Genomic DNA, 20660 nt, shown 5'->3' with positions numbered 1-20660 from the left:
ACACTTCATACCAGAAACGTTCTATCCCGAGACGTCTCATCCCAAGACTCTTCGTACCAAGGTCATTTCATACCTGGATATTTTATACCACAAAGTGTTCTGCCTAGAAGAAGAAGTTATAAAATCGGTTTCCCACGCGCGGAGCCGACACATGCACTTCGTCTTTCTTCTATTGTCACCCGTGCCACGTACGACCGTCCTGCACTTGGCATCGAGCTTCCATCACTCGAACTGTCCAGCCGGCCCGACTCATTAATTGTCATCGAGTTTGTTTATAGAACATTGCCACCTTTGTGGCTTCTCGTCGAGGATCGCCGAAGCTCTGCTTCGAAGGTTACATGTACACCAAGCACAGGACCAACGACGAGAACACGGCATGGAGATGCGAGAAATTCCAGGAGGGTTGCCGGGGACGAGCTGTTACTGCAGGTGAGACGACCACTGTTACACAAGGCCATACTTGCCATCTACCGAGTCCGGAAAATGTCGCTGCGGCGCGTTTACAAGATGAGATCAAAACTGCAGCCAAGCGTTCCCACGACACCCCTCGGAACGTCGTCACCGCCTGCCTACAAGGGGCAAGACCGGCGACTATCGCGAAGCTCCCCAAGCTGTCATCACTGGAAAGGAAGGTGAACAGAGTTCGACGCGAAGCCCATGGCGCAGCTCAAGTTCCCCACCGAATCGACGACATAATTGTACCTGAACACCTGCGCATGACAAGAATAGCGACACCTGAAGTATTTCTCGCAGGGGACACAGGCTGTAGTGACTCGGAAAGAATAATTATTTTCGCCTGTAACACGGACCTGTGCCGTTTAAACACCTGCGAAACCTGGTTGTGTGACGGCACATTTAATGTAGCACCAGAGATGTTTTACCAGCTTTGGGTTGTTCATGGGCTCTACAAAGGCAGGGTGCTTCCCCTTGTATACTGTCTCTTGCCGAACAAGCGCGAAGCGACGTACAAAAGAGCAACGCGCATGCTACTTGAGGCTATTGACGATGCCACTTCAAGCTCACGACAGGTGCACACAATAGTGATGGACTTCGAAAAGGCTGAAGAGAATGCTTTTCGGGAATGCATTCCTGACGTCGATGTGCATGGATGCTTATTTCATTTCGCGCAAAGCATCTCGCGCCGAATTCAAGAGCTGGGCATGCACACGCGATTCATTGATCATTGCAGCTACTACCTCATCGTGAAGAAATTCATCGCACTGTGCTTCTGCGATGTTTTCGACGTCTGCGACAGATATCGCATGCTCGCAAGACAGCTGCTGGACTTGTTTGGACGCACGGAACAGCACCAAGAGTTCCTAGACTACTTTGAGAATACCTGGGTCGGTCGACCCCACAAGGACCCAAGGTTCCCAATATCTATGTGGAATTGCAAGCGCGTGACAGAGGTCAGCCTTCCCAGAACCAACAATAGCGTTGAAAGCTGCCATCGGGTATTTCAAAATTCTATCGGTGCATCCCATCCTACAGTATTCAAGTTGCTGGATGCGCTTCTCTCTGAACAAGTCCGTGTGAACGCGATGGCCATCCAGCTGGACGTGGGTCATCAGCCACCGCTGTACACGAAGAAGGAGTACGAGCAGTCTAACAAGCGTCTATGCCGGATCCTGGATGACTATAACAACAGAGACGCAGACAGCTTTCTCAATGCGTGCTCGTGCTATGTACTTAGCGATTCTTGAGTTTATTAGCCAGATTTGTGTGCTCTAAAGAGCGTATTAGCCCGAATTTCGGCCTCTTGTTAAGGTTTTGCTCTTATGGGTGGGTCATTGCAAAATAAACGTATTAATTTTTTATATTTCTGGTGAATATTGTCTTGGAACAATACCTTTCGGCCGGTTTTCAAGTGACATCAATCCCCAGTATTGCGGTTTGTTGCAGTATACAGCTTCCATTAGTAAATTTGACCATTGCAGCAGCACTGCAAATAGGGATTGAAGTAAGCGAATGAATGAGAGGGAAGAATACAAAAAGAGAAGAAAGGGCTCTAAGTGGAATGGCCCGACTTTTGCTGAATTCCAGTACCGAGTTGTCTGTGGGCACTCCTATGCACGCCCCAAAGTGACGTTCATTTAAGTGCTGCAGCCGGTGAAATTCGACCTTGAGATGATTTCTTGCTCGAGCTCAGCAACTCATGGGTGCCCCGAATTATTCTGGCATGAAATGCCTTGGTATTTAATGCCACTGGCATGGAACGTCTTGGAATGAAACATCTTGGGATGAAATGACTTTGGTATGAAGTGAACGGGATGAACATTCCTGGGATGACGTATCCGGGGATGAAGTGTAGCAGAGCCTTAGTATGAAATATCCTGGCATGTAATGTTCATGGGATGAAACATCTTGGGATCAAACGTCTTGGGATGAAACACCTTTGGTATAAAGTGTCTGGGATGAAGTGTCCTGGGATGAAGTATCTTGGGATGAACTGAGTGGACCCCGTATTTAATGATTTGATGCCGCTTGCAAGACAAAAAAAAACACATCAAGGGGCTTTGCTGATGGTTTGTTACTCTTCGATGTGACCGCGGTGTAAGATACACTCTTTAGGTGAAGACACGGCGGGGCTGAATGTGCGGCGCGAGGAATCAGATAGGGTCCGTTCGACGGGCATCCGAAAGGCTGCATCATAGACCCGTTGCTCTCGGGCGGGGGGCGCGAGCGCGTCCGCAAGACGCAACCATGTTATGAGGGCCGCACTATCCAGGCGGCGCTGTAACGTTCAGTTTTGCACGTGCCACGTTTGAATGCAAGCATCTCTCAGCATCTGTAGACGCGCGATAACAAAACGCCTAAAAAAACTAAAATAAAAAAAAAAAATCGTGCAGCTCGCGGCCTCAGCGTTTCGTTCAGCTTTTCTTCTTTTTCCTTTTTTTTTTTTTTTTTTTTTTTTTAGCGAGTTTTAGAATAGGCAGCCCCAAGCTCTTTGGGGCACTCAAAGCTGTGGGGCCCCCTATTCTAAAACTTGCTAATATTTTATTGCGTTCTTTCATAGCCTCCGTAAGCCCGTACGCTTCACTTTAAGTGATAGCGAACCTGAAGCTACTTGCAAAAACATGTTCTCCTGAACGATGCTCGCACTGCACAAGCGCGCGTGCTTCCTCGGAAGGGACACTGCAGGCTTGGAGCTCGCTCTTGTAGCCTCTGCTACGCTGGCACTTAGAATGGAACGGAGTATAGGGGGATCGGTGGCCGATCATTCCATTTTCGAACGCACGAGCGCAAGGAAGTGAAATCATGAGCTCCGAAGGAGCGGCGATAACGGCCCTCGCCGGCCGCGGTGATACTGTTTTTCCCGGCTCAAGTGAGTACAGGTTTTTGTTGCCCCAGCTTCCAACAGGTGATTCAATGAAGAAAGCGGTCGTCCTTCACTGCGACATGGCCGGAAGGCCCTACAGGATTGAGGATTTCCGGCAACCTCTCGACGAACTAGGGGTCCTCAGGGAGGTAGCCGAAATTGGGGCGTACCAGATGTCCCATGTCTGGCTGCTTGACCTGAGGACCGACGCGGCCAAGCTCAAGCTGGTGAACGTAGGGCGGCTCGCTGTCAAAGGACGCACCTGCATCGTCGTGGACCCCTCAAGGCAAGAGATGCGCATCAAGTTGCACTGGGTGGCGTTCGACGTGTCGAACGACACCATTCGCAAGGCTTTCTCGGAGTACGGCGAGGTGAAGGACGTTGCGTCCGATCGCTGGAAAATGCCGGGCTTCGAGGGAGCCGAGTCTACCACCCGGATAGTGCGGCTGGTACTCCGGGAGGGTGTCAACCTTGACCGCCTCCCCCATCAGCTGCGCTTAGGAGGCGGCTTGGTATTGGTCGTCGTGCCTGGGAGGGCCCCAGTATGCCTCCGGTGCCGTAGGACGGGGCATACACGTCGAGACTGCCGGGCTCCCAGGTGCTCCGAGTGCCGCGCCTATGGCCACGAGCGTGACGACTGTGTCCGCTCCTACGCCCAAGCCGTGGGACGAGGAGTCAACGATGACCACGTCGACGACATGATGGACGAGGAAGAGGCGGACAGAGCGGCCGCGCCCGTGAAAACCCAGGCCGAACAAGCCAAGAGCGACGTCGCTTCCGGCACCTCCCCCGAAGTGAGCAAGCCCGTGCTGCCGGACAAGCCGTCAACTGCGGCTCCTGCAGATCCACCTGCAGTCGAGCGCTCGACGGTACCTCCAACAGGGAGCGCCGGCGGCGCAGCTGGTGCTTCGCCATTGCCAGACGAGGTCTCCATCACACCAGAGATGGAAGTCGAGCTGGGCTCTGCGAAGCGTAGGTTCGAAGACGTCACGGACACGACTGGTCAGGAACTTCGGCTGCGTCAGCTCGAGCGCAGGTGGAGAATGGTGTCGGGCAGGAGCGGAGTGGATGGCCACCAGCGGTCCGGCGCAGACCGCGGAGGACCACGCGACAAACTGTCGCAGTGAACGGCAGTGTAGGCGGGTTGGTCCTCACTAACCCATGGTCTCCTTACAAAGTCCTGTCCGAGTAGCGACCCTTAAAGGGCCCCTGAAAAGAAAAAAAAAGTTTTTTTTTAAACAGTCTCGTTGGAACACGCGTGTCAAAAAATGAATTTTACGCGAAAAAAAAAATTTTTAGAGCAATATTGACGGCGAGAGATTTATTTGAAGTTTTGCGCGCAAATTCCATGGTCATTCAGCTCGGCTTCTCATTGGTAGCGATGGTCATTCAACTCAGCTTCTCATTGGCCAATAGAATGAGTGACAGCTTAGATGTTGGTTTTAAAATCTTGGTGATTTTTTTAAATCGCCTTTTGAATTACATATTTTTAGGTTTAAGAAACAATCCATCGAATGAATGTCGCAATTGTTTACAAACGTTTTACAAAATCGTAACTTCCGTTCGGATACCACAACAAAACAACAAACAAAAGCTTCGCCATTTTGTTTTCTGTCGTGGTCGCCGTCTTCGCGTTTCGCGTTCTGAAGAGGGCTTGTTGCTTGTGTTAGTTAGTCAGTCATAGTAAGTACTTAGGAAGTGGCGCGGGGTGACAGGTTTCTGTTTTTCTGCTCTTCTTTGCGCGATTCGTGTGTCCCGTTTACCTCATCTTTTGTTTGTTTTCTGGCGCGCGCCAGTGCCAATGTTTGTTTAGATGTCGGTTCCCGTGGTTCCCGTAAAGAGTTTAGTGAGGCACGCGGCACCGCACTCAACGTTTAATAAAAAAAAAATCAGTTACCACTGCGTGTCCTCGCGGCGGCTTGAAGGATCGTGCGGCTCGAACGAACTCGTCGAGGCACCCGCTTCGCCGCGGCGAAGCGGGTGCCTCGCGGCGATCGGAGCGGACGCCTTCCGGCTGGCGAGGCGTGTCCTCGTACGGACGAAGGCCCAGCTGCTGGCAGCGTTGAAGCAACCGACGCTTCAGGTCGGGGTCCACCGCGACGACTATGTACTGTGTGTACGACCACGGTGACCACGGTACGTGCACGATACGACGCGGTATGTCGTTCGACCGGCAGACAGCCGGCCAGGGGCTGTGTTCCAAATCTCCAAATGGATCCGAGTTTCTCCGGCGGATCGTATCACGTGACAGCACAGATTGAAAAACGCTGTACGCGGGTAGGTTTTAGAACGCCAAGAGTACAAAACCCTCACCCTGGGGTAAGATCGAGTCAATTTTGGAACACGGCCAGGAAGTAGCAATGGCTCTCGTGCGGGGCGCAGCCAAGCCAGGAAAGCAGCCAAGCCGATCCACTACGAAGAGGCGGGGACTACCTCTCTTCCACGCGCCCGAGATGCCGAGAGAGAGAAAAGTGGAAAGGAGGTGACTGCCGAGTAAATTGCGTCTGGCGCAGTCAATATTGCTCTAAAAAAATTTTTTTTTCGCGTAAAATTCATTTTTCGACACGCGTGTCTCAACCAGACCGTTTTTGAAAAACTTTTTTCTCCTTTTCAGGGGCCCTTTAATATCCGAGGCCTCTCAGATCGCAGGAGGCAGAGGCAACTCTGCCGTCTAGCAGTCGAACAGGACCTCGACATCAACGCTGTGCAGGAGACCAAGGTCGAGAGTGAAGACCAGACCAACTTCATGGTTAGACCTTTTTTTGGCGCGTTACGAAGTGTGTGTTAGTCACGCGGTTGGGTCGTCGGCGGGCTGTTTGTTATTAGTGCGCCAGAGTTTGGGTGCAACAGTCGAAGCGGTGACGACGTGTGATTCAGGGCGCTTTGTTGTATGTGATTTTTCTCTTTCATCGTATGATTAGAGGGTCATTTGCGTGTACCCCTCCAATGGGGTTGATGAGCGGCGGGAGTTTTTTGATTTCATGCATCAGTATTGCAAAAGTGATCGCCTTATTATTTTTCTTGGCGATTTCAATTGCGTCTGCTCTGCTGGGGACAAGTCCAGCTCAACGCCCTATCGCGATTTAAGCACCGAGAGCCTTCTGAGGTTAATCAACGAGTCCGGCTTTGATGACGTCGGGTAATGTTTGAGGAATGGCCGTGAAATCCAGTACACCCATTTCCAAGGGTCGAGTCACGCCCGTCTAGATCGAGCGTACGTTTCTTTAGATTTGATACCATTATGTTTTGAATATCGCGTGCACCCTGTTTTTTTTTAGTGATCACTGTCTAGTTTCCTTTTGTATGCGTAGTAAATCCCAAGCCAGGAAAGTCCTCAGCTGGGAATTATGGAAATTGAACGCGAAACTGTTGGAGGATGACGTTTTCACTGCCCAAGTGCAGGCCGCGGTTGAAACACTGGAGAGCCAGAAAAAATTAGGGTATGGTGTGAGATGGGAGCTTTTTAAGCAGGAAATAAAAATGAAAGCGTTAGAGCGGGCAGGCGTACTTAAAAGCACTGAAAGAAGCAACGAAATGTTATTGCGTAATAATTTGCGGATACTGCTAAAGGAGGAGACTAAAATGCCTGGGGCATACAAAGACGATATTTCTTGTGTGAAAGATAAACTCGAGATTCTAGATCGGGAACGATATTGTGGCGCGATTGTTAGAGCCAGAGCCGAAAGATGGTCAACAGGCGAAGCGCCAACTAAGCGTGCGCTGAGCCTCGAGAAAAGATATGCTCGGCTTAACGAGATAACGGGGGTAGAGAGGAACGGATCTTTTACGACCGATAAGGAAGAAATCGAACTCGCATTTTTTGAATATTACAGTAGATTATTTGCGTCCTGTCCAGTAGATGTCCAGCTTTTTAAAGATGAATTTTTGGGTTTCATGCCGCGCATAGATGACGAAGCGAAAGAATTACTAGAATCGACCATCAGCGTAGAGGAAGTGGTCTTTGCAATAGAAGCCCTAAACCCGGGAAAGTCTCCTGGCCCAGACGGCCTAACTGCAGTTTTTTATAAGACTCAGAAGCACGAGATTGCCGCAGTCCTAGCCAAGGTATTCAATGAAGCATATGATTTGAATATGTTGCCTCCATCTTTTATGTCGTCGCACACAGTGTTAATTCCCAAAACAGATGACGCCGTTAAGTTGCAGCACGTCACAGCGTATCGGCCGATCAGTCTGACTAATGTCGACCTGTAATATCGGAAATAGTGGGGCCCCATCAAACTTGCGGCATTAAAGGAAGGACTATTTGCACCAACATCCATAAAGCACGCAGTGTTCTGGAGTGCTGCGACGCAATGCGTACCTGCGTTGCGATGCTCCAGGTAGATTTGGAAAAGGCTTTTGTTCGCGTGCCTCACGACCTGCTTTTAACCATTCTCGACCATGTAAACGTCGGCGCTGTTATCCGTGAAGGTGTCAGCATGGCGTACAACGGTTGCTCGACGAGACTTATGGTGAACAAGTCGGTTGGAAAACGTATAAAAGTGAATCGATCCGTCCGCCAAGGGTGTCCTTTGTCACCACTTCTTTTTTGCATTTACATAGAATCCCTTTGCATTAGTATTTTTAAAAACAGTACTATCAGTGGTTTTCAGCTTCATGCGACCGAAGTTAAAGTATCATATCATCAGCGTATGCTGATGATATTGCAGTGTTTTGTTCCAACCGCGAGAGTATTGTTCAAGTCGTTCACACGCTTAAACGTTATTGCGAAGTCAGTGGCAGCTCTGTTAACTGGGCCAAGTGCCTGGGATTTTGGCATGGAGAGTGGAGCTCTACTCCTTGCTCATGTGCCAACATGCAGTGGGTGACCACCCCCGTAAAATATTTGGGAGTGCCTCTAGAAAATTATCGCGATAGCGAACCCTATTGGCGACGGCAGGTGGTGGAGCTTCGCGAAAGAGTAGAAAAAAGTCGGAGGTATGATCTGTCTATTTTTGCACGGGCCACAGTTTACAATTTGTTTTTTGTCAGCAAACTGTGGTACGTTCTACAAGTTTTACATTGTTCGCGGGTAAATGTGCAGAAATTGCACCGGGTATTTGCAGTGTTTATTTGGGGTTCCACGCGGGAGCGATCGAGTAGGACGAACCTTTTCCGGCGCGTACGCAATGGGGGGCTTAGTTTGACGCATTTGTTTTTACGTCAGGTTGTTAATCAGTTCATGTATTTTCGGGACATAAGTCACCCCTTTTTGCGCACCGTTTGTCAAGTGAGTGTTGCAAGCAGGTTGCCTGAGTTGATTGTTTCCACGTCTTCGATGTCGGGTGGTATTCATGGATATTTAAAGGAAGTCGTTGCCTCATGTAAATTTCTGTTATCTCGTTTTTCAGTTCAGTATTTGAGTGAGGTTCCTCAGAAAAGATTGTATAAGGCTGTGTGCGATACTGTGTTTCCTGTACCTCTATACAGAGCCTTATACTGTGCAGGCCCAGGGCAAGATGTCTTGAAGCGCGTTAAGCGTATGGTGGTGCCCGCAGGCACCAAGACTTTCTTCTTTACATTACATTCAGGTACACTGCCGGTCAAGACATGGTTAAACGAGAGGGGACTTTTTGTACCGTGGGGGGATCACTGCTTTTTATGCAAGAAGCCAGAGACGGTCGAACACGTGTTTCTTGAAAGCTGGGATGGGGTCTTCTTCTGGGACGTCCTCCAACGTACCCTGAAGAAGGACCTCCCCCTGGATGCGCATGGAATCCGTTATCTATCGGTTAAAAACGAGGAAGGTTTTCCCTTTGACATGGTTATGCTGTTGGGTCTGCACAGTATTTGGAAGTCAAGAATGGCTGTACACAACGCTGACAATAATGCACGGGAGGCGCGGGAATATTTTCGCGAAAGTGTATCTTTGTTAGTTGAAATCAACAGAGCACAGAAGTGCGAGCCTGAGTGGCTTCCGCGCATTGAGGCACTTTTGTCCATGAAACAATTTTAGCCTCCGACGCCAGTCACTTCGGACTGGTTTAGTTTAGCCTTGCCCTGCTTCCTATGGTTTGAGCGATATACCTGCCTATTTGACAATGTAAAAATCCGGCAATGAAGAAAAAAAAAAGGATCGGTGGCCGAGTGGGCTAAAGCGCACACCCAGCTCGACGCGCGTGTAGCGAAAGCTCGCGCTGCAGAACCCAGGGATCCTGGGCTCGAACCCCACCCCTGCCCGTTTCGATCTGGATGACCATCGTACCGGCGTGCGGTCGTGTATCACTACTGCGTGGTGCACGTTAAAGACCCCAGTCTAGCGGTTGTGCTGCACTGGCTAAATTGCTCATCTACAGCGTGTGACTCGTCGCAACGTTAATGGCTGACCAACTACACGCTGTATAAATATCCCCACAACCCATTTTTTTTTTTTTTTTTTTTTTACGGAGTATAAAAACTGTAGTGGGGAAGCGTGATGACGCACGTTCGAAACGCGAGCCAAATATTCTGTTTTGCTCGCCTGGAGCTCTGCTCAAGACTTGAGAGCTACTGGCCTATTCTGCGGCCACCGTGCCCGCGGCTGGCAGTTCACCGGCGGCCAAAGGGCGAAACTGTGTACGAGCGAAAAAAAACTATCTCGTTGCCACGACACCCCGGTACACCGTAGCCTTTCTGCACGTGCGACAACCACGCTGGATCTCTGCGCGTGTGGAGCATGAGGCGGCACGAGCCGTCTTGTGCACTGCTGCTACAGTGAACTAGAATATAGGGCAGTGGAGCGAGCGGAGAGCGGAGCGCCTTGTGTTGGCTGTCACCGCCGGTGGCGAAAGATGCGGCGGCGCTATGATCGCCGACTATTGAATGGGGCAGACTGGGGCACGTTCGGACAGCGCGTTTCGTCTTCTTTCTTCTCACAGCGTGTTCTATTGCTACTTTGCTCGGAACAGTGGCCTATGCTCCAGTCGATCTGCGTGTTGACACTACGGGTCAATCAACGAGGTAGAGGGGCTTAGAGTGATAAACCGGAAGTTCGGAAGTGGCACCCCCCCCGGTTGCCGCCATATTTTACGCAAATGTGACCACTCGTCACGTGACCTCCCAAGAGCCGTGACGTCACAGGTAAGATGGCAGCGCCCAGAGCTGGCGGATGCGGGTTTGTTCGGCGCGCGGTAGCCGTGATGTGCAGCTGCTTTCCGACAACTTCGGGCTTCTTCGTGCTCGCTGACGCAGGTATAATGTGAAAACATGAAGGAATGAGACTTTATACCGTTTTTGCGCAAGATCGCTCTGGATCATCTGGATATTAACGCCTGTGAGACAGCATCAGCTCTGCTTCGCCGTACCGGTGCTTGGATTCCGGGATGTGTCCGAGGATCGATAGAACTTTGAGTGCTTTTAACATGGAATTTTCGCATTCTCTTAGCTTTGTTTGAACGTTGAAATATCTGAGAATCTACGCGAAATGTATACGTCGCGTTAGGGCCTAAGGGAAGTTGTTTCAGCCCTCCGTCACCGAACAACCATAGCAACTTTTAGCGAGGAAGCTCCTGCGATTTTAACCTTTTGTGCTAATCCACGATCCTACATTCGATCGCTTTTCTTCCTTTTTGTGTGTGTGTGTGTGTGTGTGAGTGCGAAGTGCACCCTTATTTTTAGCTACGAGGTTGGCGTTTTATTGAGTATGGGGAAGAATAAATCGTTGCAGGCACCTGCTTCAAACTGTTTTGTTGCATGCATAGATTAATTGCGCATTTTTTCTGTTTTGTAGGATTTATTGCAGCTATACTCTTTTCCATCAAGAGTGCATTGTATTAGTCGGTCAATTATTTAATTGTTCTAATTACCTGGATAAGATGATTCATATTTGTGTTCATCCCTTGCCTGGAGAGCAGTCTTGTTGAAAAATGTTGACTACCATTCCTTTCAGTCTCTTCAATAGACTCTTTTTAAAAGTGTGGGCTGTCTATACTTCGCATCACCGCAACTTGGAAAAGGCCAACCGCCACAGCCCCCTCGAGCCAATCAGAGAGACGGAGCGAAGGTGTGTGACAAATCTGTGCAGACGAGCACTCTGGTGATATGCTGTCATGTGCCTCTCTCCAATGTGTGTATTGACTCACCGAGACCGTAGCCTTTGCCGTCTGCCAAATTCTGATGAAACAAATTACAGTAGCTACTACTGTAATTACCCCAGGCTTTCATACTTTGGGTATTTGTTCGACAAGAATGTTATGTCCGCCATCCCTGTGAATTCGGCTCAGCACCTATTGGACTCGAATGCTGCATTAACGTTCGACGTGAACTGGGGCCCATTCGTGTGCTTTGCGCCGAAAAAAAATGGCGACGGTTGTGTTGCTTGATAAGGTTCTGCAAAGGGTCTATTGTGTCATACATATAGGAAGTGTCATGCTATATAACAATGCATCAGCACATACTATTAAACTATATGCTCAGAGGTGTGTTTGTTTTTCCAATTAACAAGTTACAGCAGTGTGCTTTAATGCTATTATCATGTGTGTAGTTTTAAGTATCCCTCTGCAATGCCTACGAAGGGCCCTGGAAGGAATAAATTAATAAATAACATTTTCACATCACTGGAGTTGGTTTTCGGATGCACCACATGTTCAGGAAAGGTTGAACGAGTGCGACCCCTTGCAAGAAGTCTGCCAGTCTGGTATGACCCCTTAATTAATATTGAAGGGTCAGAGAAGCGAGTGTCCTCGTAAGGTCCAGAGCGTGCAATGGACACAATTCTTGGTGTGTAGACTCTCAATGCATGAAGGCAAGCGGAAATATGTTTATCTGGTTAGTGTATCAAATATGTTTATTTCCACTTGATTACATAATTATTGATTCTTAGTAAATGGTTCCATAACGAGTTCTTTCTGCGACAGTCTCGTGTCAGGCGTTCAGTCGTAGTACCTGTGGACCTTGTTGTCGGATGACGCTCCTGACACGTCGGTGTTCAGTTTGGTCGAGTGGCAACTTTGACCGACTGATGCTGTCTTGTAATCGTACGTCATGTGCACTGAAGCTGCAGGGCTGGCTTCTAATCCGAAAATTTTCCTGGTAGTTTTCGGCATTAATGTAGCAAGCTCGGGCATGTATTGCTTACGTGGCTGTGCCCTTTGCTGTACCGTTGACTTGAAAGCTGGCAACAATTTTTGTTTGCTATCCAACTCTGGTGATGCTTGCAGTTCACTTTCGAGAGCAACCGACCATTCTATTCCTTCAAGTCACTCAGGGGCATTCTCCCTCAAAGTTCGAAATTGTGTGCTTCGTGGAGTGGACACAGAAAATTGGTGTCAGCAAATTTTTAGGTATTGTCCTTGGACGACAACCGACACCAAATCCACTATCACTGCATCGCCGCTCACCTGCTTTGTCGTGCTTACCTCTTGTTGAGGTGATGGACATGAGGCTTGGGGTAATCAGGGATTCAGAATCTTCGATTTAGCACCTTCGGCATCAGGGACAAAGGTCGCCGAAGGTAATCCTTAATCTCCCGTGGTCGCTCCTCGAGACGTAATCGAGGGTCGTTTGGCACGAACCCTCGCCGACCAATTCATTGGTACGGGCTGCTTTGGTAGACATGCATCGTGCAGTGGTAGCAAAGTGGTTTTCGGTCGCACATTCGCATCACCTACGTTTTCCTCGGTGTACTTTGTTGAGCACAGTCGTACACACGATGTCGGGAATGCTTCGGCATTAGAGTGTCTCATTGAATTGGCATTGAATACTAAGGGGCAGCCGGTAGTGTCCGTCGTGCCATTGTGGTGTAAGTTGCCCTTGGTTTGTCAGATGCCGCTTCGCTCGCAGAAGTCTCGGTTGAAATACCTGTCAAACTTGTTCCGAAACAATCTCGGCAATCAAAATAAAAGCCGGGCAACTGATGGCAGGAAGTAGCTTCCTGATCTCCTCCCAGACAACGTCGTGGGTGATGTCGTGGATGCCTGGGAGGCTGGCGTCGAAGTAGTAGCTGGGCAACTCGAGTGTCGAGACGCCGGGAAGTTGTTCATAGTGGCAGGCTCGGGCATGCAGTGCACATTCTATGTTGGAAGCCTCAGTGATATGAACACTTCGACTGTTGTCGGGGGGTTGCGGACAAGGCTGCCGAAGGTGTTGTCCCTCACGTGAGGCGCATGGGATTCTTAGGTTCTTGACTTCTGTCAAGAACCTAAGAACCATCAAGGTCGGCGTGGGCGTGGGCGTGGGCGCTCGATCAAGCGCAAAACATCCTCCACGAGTGCGGTGGCGCTCTCATTGGGGCAGTGTCCTGGACAGAATCAAGAATGCGGCTCTCTTTCGTTGATGTTGGCTGACGGATGCGCGCTTCAGCTTGATCTTGCAAACTTCCCATGACGTTAAGGAGGATCCATGGTTCTCAGACCAGCGCCGGCAGTTGCTTCCACGAGAAGTATAGGTTCTGCAGGAGCTGGTTGTCTGCGACACTGTCATATTGTTCAATCCAGTCCTTGACGTCTTCATACAGCTTGCGTGAAAAAGCGTCGGAGTGTGACCTGCGACGGGCATGCAAACAATGGTGTGAGGGGACACGGTTTGCTGCTACAGGTTTGTCATTGTTGGCTTAGTCAGCTTCGGATTTTCTGACAGGAGACCGAATTCCGGTGGTTTTTCCTGGTAGCAGCAACTGGCTCGGATTTCAGGTGCTTCGTGGTGTACTTCCGAGGTTACTCCTTGTGGTACTCGGTCGTCTTGCGGTTGTTCTGCCAGGCTCGGGTCAGGACTTTGCCTACGGCTCGACAGAGGTATAAGACGCAGAATAGTCCGCCAGCCGTGTCCCATTATCGGGTAACTCGGCTGAAGAGCCGCTGGGTTCACACAGAGTGAAGGGCTACGGGTAAAGTGCCCAGCACCTCCACCTGAACACACGATTACAGCTGAGCATGACCTGCAGTGTCCCAGAATAGTGAATATTTATAGAAGATAGGACTGGAACAAGGATCCGTGACAGTATAACAATACTAGCAGAAGAGAATCTATCCTGACCACTGAAGAAGCTGCATTGCTTTAGTGGCATTCTGTCCGAATAAATCCTCTCCTTCGGGGTTTGGCGACTACCGTAGACGAACTGAACTGAAATGGATGTGGGACCACTTTTCTGGTAATGAGCCACTGCAGACTGTTGCCACAAAGCGGCGTGAGCTGGGTACGTAACACGCTCGGTGAAATGTCCGGACAGCTTGCAATTCGCGTAACGAGTGTGGATGAAACGTTTGTGTTGACGAAACGTGCGACAGACCAGCGGGATCAATGCCAACTGCAACACCTGTGCTCCGTGAAAGTGCACGTCTACGCCGGAACAATTTCGGAAGCAGCACAGCATCACCTAAAGCATGGCACAGGAACTACCAGCTTGAAGGCAGCTCTTCGGTGCGCCGCACACCTGTGCTCCGTGAAAGTGCACTTCTACGCCGGAACAATTTGTAAGCAGCACAGCATCATTCAGCACGGCACGGGAACTACCAGCTTCAAGGCAGCCTTCCGGTGCGCCGCACAACCGAAGTGAGCCCTCGGTCATTTGATCGAAGCTGCACCACGATTGCACACCGCCAAGCACGACTCACGCAATTTCCGTCGCTAAACTGTGTATCCAAATATATTGCACACGGTTCACTGCAAACCTCGAAGATTCCGATGGTCAACGAGAGCACAGAAACGTCGCCTTAAATTTTATCCTAGCGGTATCCGAATCAATCCGAGGTCCGAGCAACGTAGGTCAGATTGTCTCTTCCGTGGCAATATCCCGGTCGGTCACCAGCGAAATGCACACCGTTTCTCCGTATTTTCACGTTATACCTACGTCAAACACCACGCTGAACTCTGAACTCGCTTTCGACCGGCCTCATATGACGGCTTCCGCGTCTGAAATCAACTCGCCGAGACGAACGACAACCAACAAAGCATCCGACAAGCTCCGGCCCAGCTGGGGCCAGCCGCTGCATGGGCGCTGCCATCTTTCCTGTGACGTCACGTATTTGGTTTGGTCATGTGACGTGTGGTCAAATTTGCGTACAATGGCAGCCTCCTTATGGGGGTCACTTTCGAGTGCAGACCGGAACCCCGGTTTATCGCTCTAAGCCCCTCTACCTCGTTGGGGTCAATGAGCCTTAAAAGACGTCTGAACCACTGCTACGCTCCAGGATGCAACACAGGGTACGCCCGAAGCCACGACGCAAGAAAGCTCTCGATGTTCAAGGCGCCCGCCGATCCTTAACGAAGAAGGCTGTGGGATCAGAGCTTGCACAGAGCAGGCAAGCCGCTCACCGCAGACTGCGTAATTTGCGAACTTCATTTCCAACCACATTTCATTATTAGAGACTATGTGCACCAGATCAACGGTGAGGAAGTTCGCATCCCACGAGGGAAACCTACACTCGCTCCTGACGCTGTCCCCATGGATTCGCGGAGCCTCCCACCTTGCACAAGCATGCATGCGGCTCCCAAGACAGATCAGAGGGACGTGACAAGCGACGAAGGTGTCACGCCAGCAAAAAAGTCACGCCCATCGACTGCAGACGGACCCGAATTTGTCGACCATCCAGATGGTACTAGCAGACCCCCTGTGGTCACACCTCTCGCCACATTGAAGGGAATCATACCGCCGAACAGGCACTGGGTTCTTCACCAGCTTGACGACACCGAGGGAGTGTGTTTCACAACGTGCTCTCTCAACTCGCTCACCGGTGAAGTGAAGGTAGAAAAGGCAGTGTTCTTCACCGCAGACAGTGCCGGTGTTTTCTATTCAAAGGCGTTTGTGCTTGGTAAGCTGGTGGCCGGCTCGGCAATGTCAAACATGCGGTACGCAGCAAACGTATTGCAGCGCGTGTGTGAAATGCATCCCTGCAACGGCGCCGCAGCACTAAACGAAGCTTTCCTGGTGAGCAACCTCACAACGAGCTTGCGAGACCAAACAGAACGCAAGTCTGGAAGTATTTTCAGCGTTAACTGCCAAGGAAGGGCTACAAAAAAGGGCACACCTTGCACCGCTTGCAGATATTTAAGGAAGGCCCTCTTTACTCGGCAGTCACGTCTCAAAAGACGTAAAACAATGCCCAGAAGCACCAGAGGGTACGCTATGCAAAAGCTGCGAGCATGGACCCGCAAAAACAAGCGCCTTTTACTGAGGCTAGACAAGCTTGCAGGAGATGTCAACAGAATGAAAAATGAATGTGCCGCGACTCCTGATTATGTGCTTACCGAAAAGATAAAGTCTGTGCCACCGAAACAGCAACTGGCTGTCAGACAATGCTTCGAAGCATCGAAGAGAAAAGACACACGCGGCATGAGGTATGACAAGCAATGGATTCTGGAGTGCGTCCTGCTTAAAATGAGAAGCCCAAAGCTCTATCGGTACATGCGTAGGCAGGGCATTCTGACCCTTCCAAGTGAGACAACAATTAGGAAATACACAGCTCAGTACAAAGGTAGTTATGGCTTTAATGAAAAAATGCTGAGAGTACTGAAGCAAAAGACTGCCAAACTTGACGAGTTTCATCGGCACGGGGGATTAATTATTGATGAAATGAAGCTCTCTGAACACCTGTCGGTCACTACAGGAGCCGAAATCGAAGGCTTTGTAAACCTAGGACCCTACACACCTGATGAACAAAAAACGTTGCCATGCAATCATGGCCTTGTTGTAATGTTTGTCCCTCTGGTAGGCGCTTGGAAGCAAGTTCTTGGGGCTTTTGGAAGCAATGAGAACGTAAAGGGTGACCTTTTAGCCAAAATTGTGCTGGAGGCCACAGTTCTGGCAGAAAAGGCTGGTCTCTTCGTGGACTATGTGACATGTGATGCGGCGTCATGGAACAGAAAAATGTGGCGAATGTTCAACGTGCGGGCATCTTTGAAAGAAGTGATTTGCAAAATACAACATCCAGTCGACAGCAGCCGGTTCCTTCATTTTTTTTCTGATTTTCCCCACCTTGTAAAGAACGTCCGGAACAGACTCCTCCCCACGACTTTCAAAACGCCTGAAGGACACGTGTCCATGCAGTTTGTGAGAGAAGCCCTCAAGCTGGAAGGCAGTGCAGCCACTTTGAAAGTGATGCCAGGGATAACAAGTGTCCATGTCGCACCCAACAATTTTGAAAAAATGAGAGTGAGTTATGCCTTTCAGCTGTTCGGACAGGGCCCTTTGCGAGCATTCTTCTTTTATCGCACGCGGCTGCAGAGGAACTGCGGTGACATCGAAGGAACACAACGGTTCTTCATGAGAATGAAATCTCTGATTAGTGTCATGACTGCCAGACACCTGACAGAAGCCCTGAGACCCGGCTCTGCAGGTGTAGAGCAGATCAAAGAAATGCTCAATTTTCTGAACACATGGGAGTATCAGGCTGATAAGTTGCACTTCCTAAGCAAGTCGACTGCAGAGGGACTAAGGATCACTCTCACCAGTACTCTTGAGCTGCTCCGTTATTTGCGTGAGAAGGTAGGATACACGTACGTGCTCACCTCGCGGCTGAGCCAAGACAAGATCGAGAACTTTTTTGGAATAGTTAGACTCTCTTCAGGTTGCAACACGCACCCCACGCCGCAACAATTTTTGCTCACAGTTCACTGTTTGTCGTTCTACAACTTAGCACGCAGCGTTGCAGGCAGCAATGCAGATGAGGATGTGATCAGCTCTCTCCTTGACGCTGGAGACAAGGGACAAGAAACTGCCAAGCAAATGCTTATCAACACAGTGAAATCCCACACAGATGAGAAGGCAACGTTGTCAAGTTCACATACCTCGGATGAGAGTATAGAACATAAATACCATGTGCAGAGGAGCGACTCTAGGCTCATATACTACCTGGCTGGGTACGTTGCAAGAAAATGCGTTCTTCCGAGCAGATGCTCTGCTTGTGTTGGCACCCTCCTGCTGCCGGAAGAGGAGGGACGCCTTTTGCATGCTGCAGAGACTGTGCGCTATAATAACAAAGGTGGCCTGCTGTATCCTTCAGTCGAACTTTTTCGCTTCATAACAGTGTTGGAGGATATCTTCACAGGCTGCTTCAGTGTACGGAAAGTTCACCGGGAGAGTGTGATGGACATTTTGGAGATGATTACTGTACTGGTCTCTTGAAGATTGGATGCGCAGATCACGCAAAGAGCCTGACGCCTTGCGTTATCAGCTTTTATGTAACATCGAGACTTCATTTTTTTGTGAAAGGTCTGAACAGGTCCAATCTTCTATCTAAGAGAAGGGCAGCTATGCACGCCAGGATGAGCAAAATGTGTTAGTCTTGTGGAATTCACTACTTTCATTATGTGTTAGTTTCTGCTAACTTACTTTCAACAATATGCAAAGGCAAGCAATAAAGTTTGCCAAGCATTCCGTATAGCTTTGTTTTTCATTTGTGGTGCATAGAAACGCAGATGCCGAGTTGTGTACGATTTTAAAATAATGCAAATCTTGTTTTTGTTCAATACCACAACGCTGGAGTCAGTTTATTAGAGCGCTGTTATTAGGTGAATAAGAAAATTGCACCGTAGTTCGTGCCCCAGGCATTATATGAAAGTCGCAGTACGGGAAGATTCGATGTTTTCTTGCAGCTAGGCGAACAGGAAACACTGACCGCATAAATTACGAGCGTACGCACCCTGAATTTCAGTGGTTCACATTTCAGCAAAGAAGACAAAGGTTGTCGCGCGCCGCGTCTGTTTCGGTTTCGGACCATTGCATTCAAGTGTTGTCGATCGCAGCGCCGCCGCTGCTGTCGACACGGCACGCGTCAGGCGGAGGGGCTCGCTCGCTCCACTGCCCTATATTCTAGTTCACTGTACTGCTGCCTGCCTCCTGCATCTTACACCGTGCCCACGGGTCGACGAGTCACCTGCCGGCGCTGCTTGATACCATAGTGAGAGAGGGAAAAAGAGAGAGTGAAAAGCGAACCTTATCGGCACGTCGCGAGGAGCGCGCTGTCCTCACCTGAAGAGTATTATCTCACCAAGGGACCAAGGGACTCGCGGAGAGCGAGGTTACGTGGCACGTTGTTACCGCTGGATTCGCTCCATAGGTCGTGGCATTGGCCGCGGTCTCTTTAATGGCGCAGTCACTTTGGCGGTTGAGTTCGTGAAGCGGTTGCGAATGCGGTTCACGAGCGACCCGTTCAGACACACCGAGACGCGTTTGGCGATTTCTCGGCGATCACGCGTGATCTTTTGAGACTTGCGTTCGGCCACCCTGTTGTACAATCCAAATCCAGTTTAATGCACTATCAAAAGCCTAAATATAGCTTTTTTTGTACTGTGAAGATTTTTCTTCAGACTGTTCGCACGCATAACGAATTTTGGACAGCCAAAAAAGAGACAGCCCCGCAAAACCCTCCTGCGATTCCCTCGACTTCGTACACTAGCAAAGCCCAGCATGTCGTACGCTCGCCTTGCTGGCGCAAAAGAGGATGCACCCGATGTTTTTGTTTTGTTTTTGTTTTGTTTTTAAGTGGACCATTCCCTTGTGAATACCTTACCTTGTTTCCGGGATAGAGGTCCGGTGTTTTCCCCGCATTGTTAGCTCTTTATTATATTCGTACTTGTGAGCGGCACTGGTGGACCGTGTTGCTTGGGAATGTGTTCGGTGCTAGCCGGACGTGGCTTCGTTGGTGGTGGACTCTCCTCTGGTCAATCACACGTCGATTGAGTATACTGTTTGTTTGACATTAAGCTCAAATAAACGCCGTATGGAATACCTCTGCCCGGTTTAGTACTTACACTTTATTTATTGAGTAGGTTCTCTTTATTCCTTTTGGTAGTAGTAAACGTTACAGGTCGAGCTAGCTCGGGTGCCCTGTCAGCTCCGCGGTGGTGTTGTGGCTGTGCAATTGGGCTCACGACGTCTCTATCGGCCTTCGTGCCGGTCATGTACGGTGTCGAAAGCTTTCAGTTGTCCACGCGACTGCCTTAGTGGTTACAAAAGCTGCCATTTCGATCGACTGGGGCGGGTTCCGATCTTTTACGGGCAAATACTAACAAGGCAGAGACCGACGGACTTTGGCACCCCAAATATTAAACAAGCTTATCCGAACCAAATCATCGGAGTGAAGCCCGTTAAGATTACGGGTCAATTCTTTTTTGCGGCGGATTGAAGTGACGGACGTGAAGATCACGTTTCTTGGTTAATTTGTCTGGTTCAACACTACAGCGCATTGGACACCTCACCAGCGGCAGCTGTTAACTTGTTTCAAAAGCCACCGAAGTCACGTCAGCGTCGCGTTCCGATTGGCTGCCGCTTCGTGGTTCGCGAAAGCGACTGGGAGAAATCGGTCCCGAAGCGGTCGGGCAAAAACGGGCCCCAACCGCTCGATCCCACCCGCTTTGTGGTTGAGAACGCGCGGATCCGTTCTGCGGTTGCGTATCCGTGTCCAGTGTGCAGATTTAAAATGAAAAC

The 20660-nt window shown here is 49.8% G+C and overlaps 1 protein-coding gene across 1 annotated transcript; it reads left to right on the top strand.

The window, feature by feature from the left end:
• Window positions 1–338: 338 nt before the first annotated feature.
• On the top strand, window positions 339–1703 carry LOC120848535. Its single transcript, XM_040220530.1, has one exon. The coding sequence runs from the start codon at window positions 339–341 to the stop codon at window positions 1701–1703; it is 1365 nt and encodes a 454-aa protein (XP_040076464.1).
• Window positions 1704–20660: the final 18957 nt, after the last annotated feature.

This window comes from Ixodes scapularis, unplaced genomic scaffold, assembly GCF_016920785.2.
Source record: "Ixodes scapularis isolate PalLabHiFi unplaced genomic scaffold, ASM1692078v2 PGA_scaffold0__279_contigs__length_252992795, whole genome shotgun sequence".
NCBI lineage: Eukaryota > Metazoa > Arthropoda > Arachnida > Ixodida > Ixodidae > Ixodes > Ixodes scapularis.
The sequence above is the reverse complement of the archived record's forward strand: the minus strand, read 5'-3'. Positions and strand labels throughout refer to the sequence as shown.

Bases quoted from the DNA above. Each gene is read 5' to 3' on its own strand.
- LOC120848535 (XM_040220530.1), top strand. From the start codon at position 339: ATGTACACCAAGCACAGGACCAACGACGAGAACACGGCATGGAGATGC.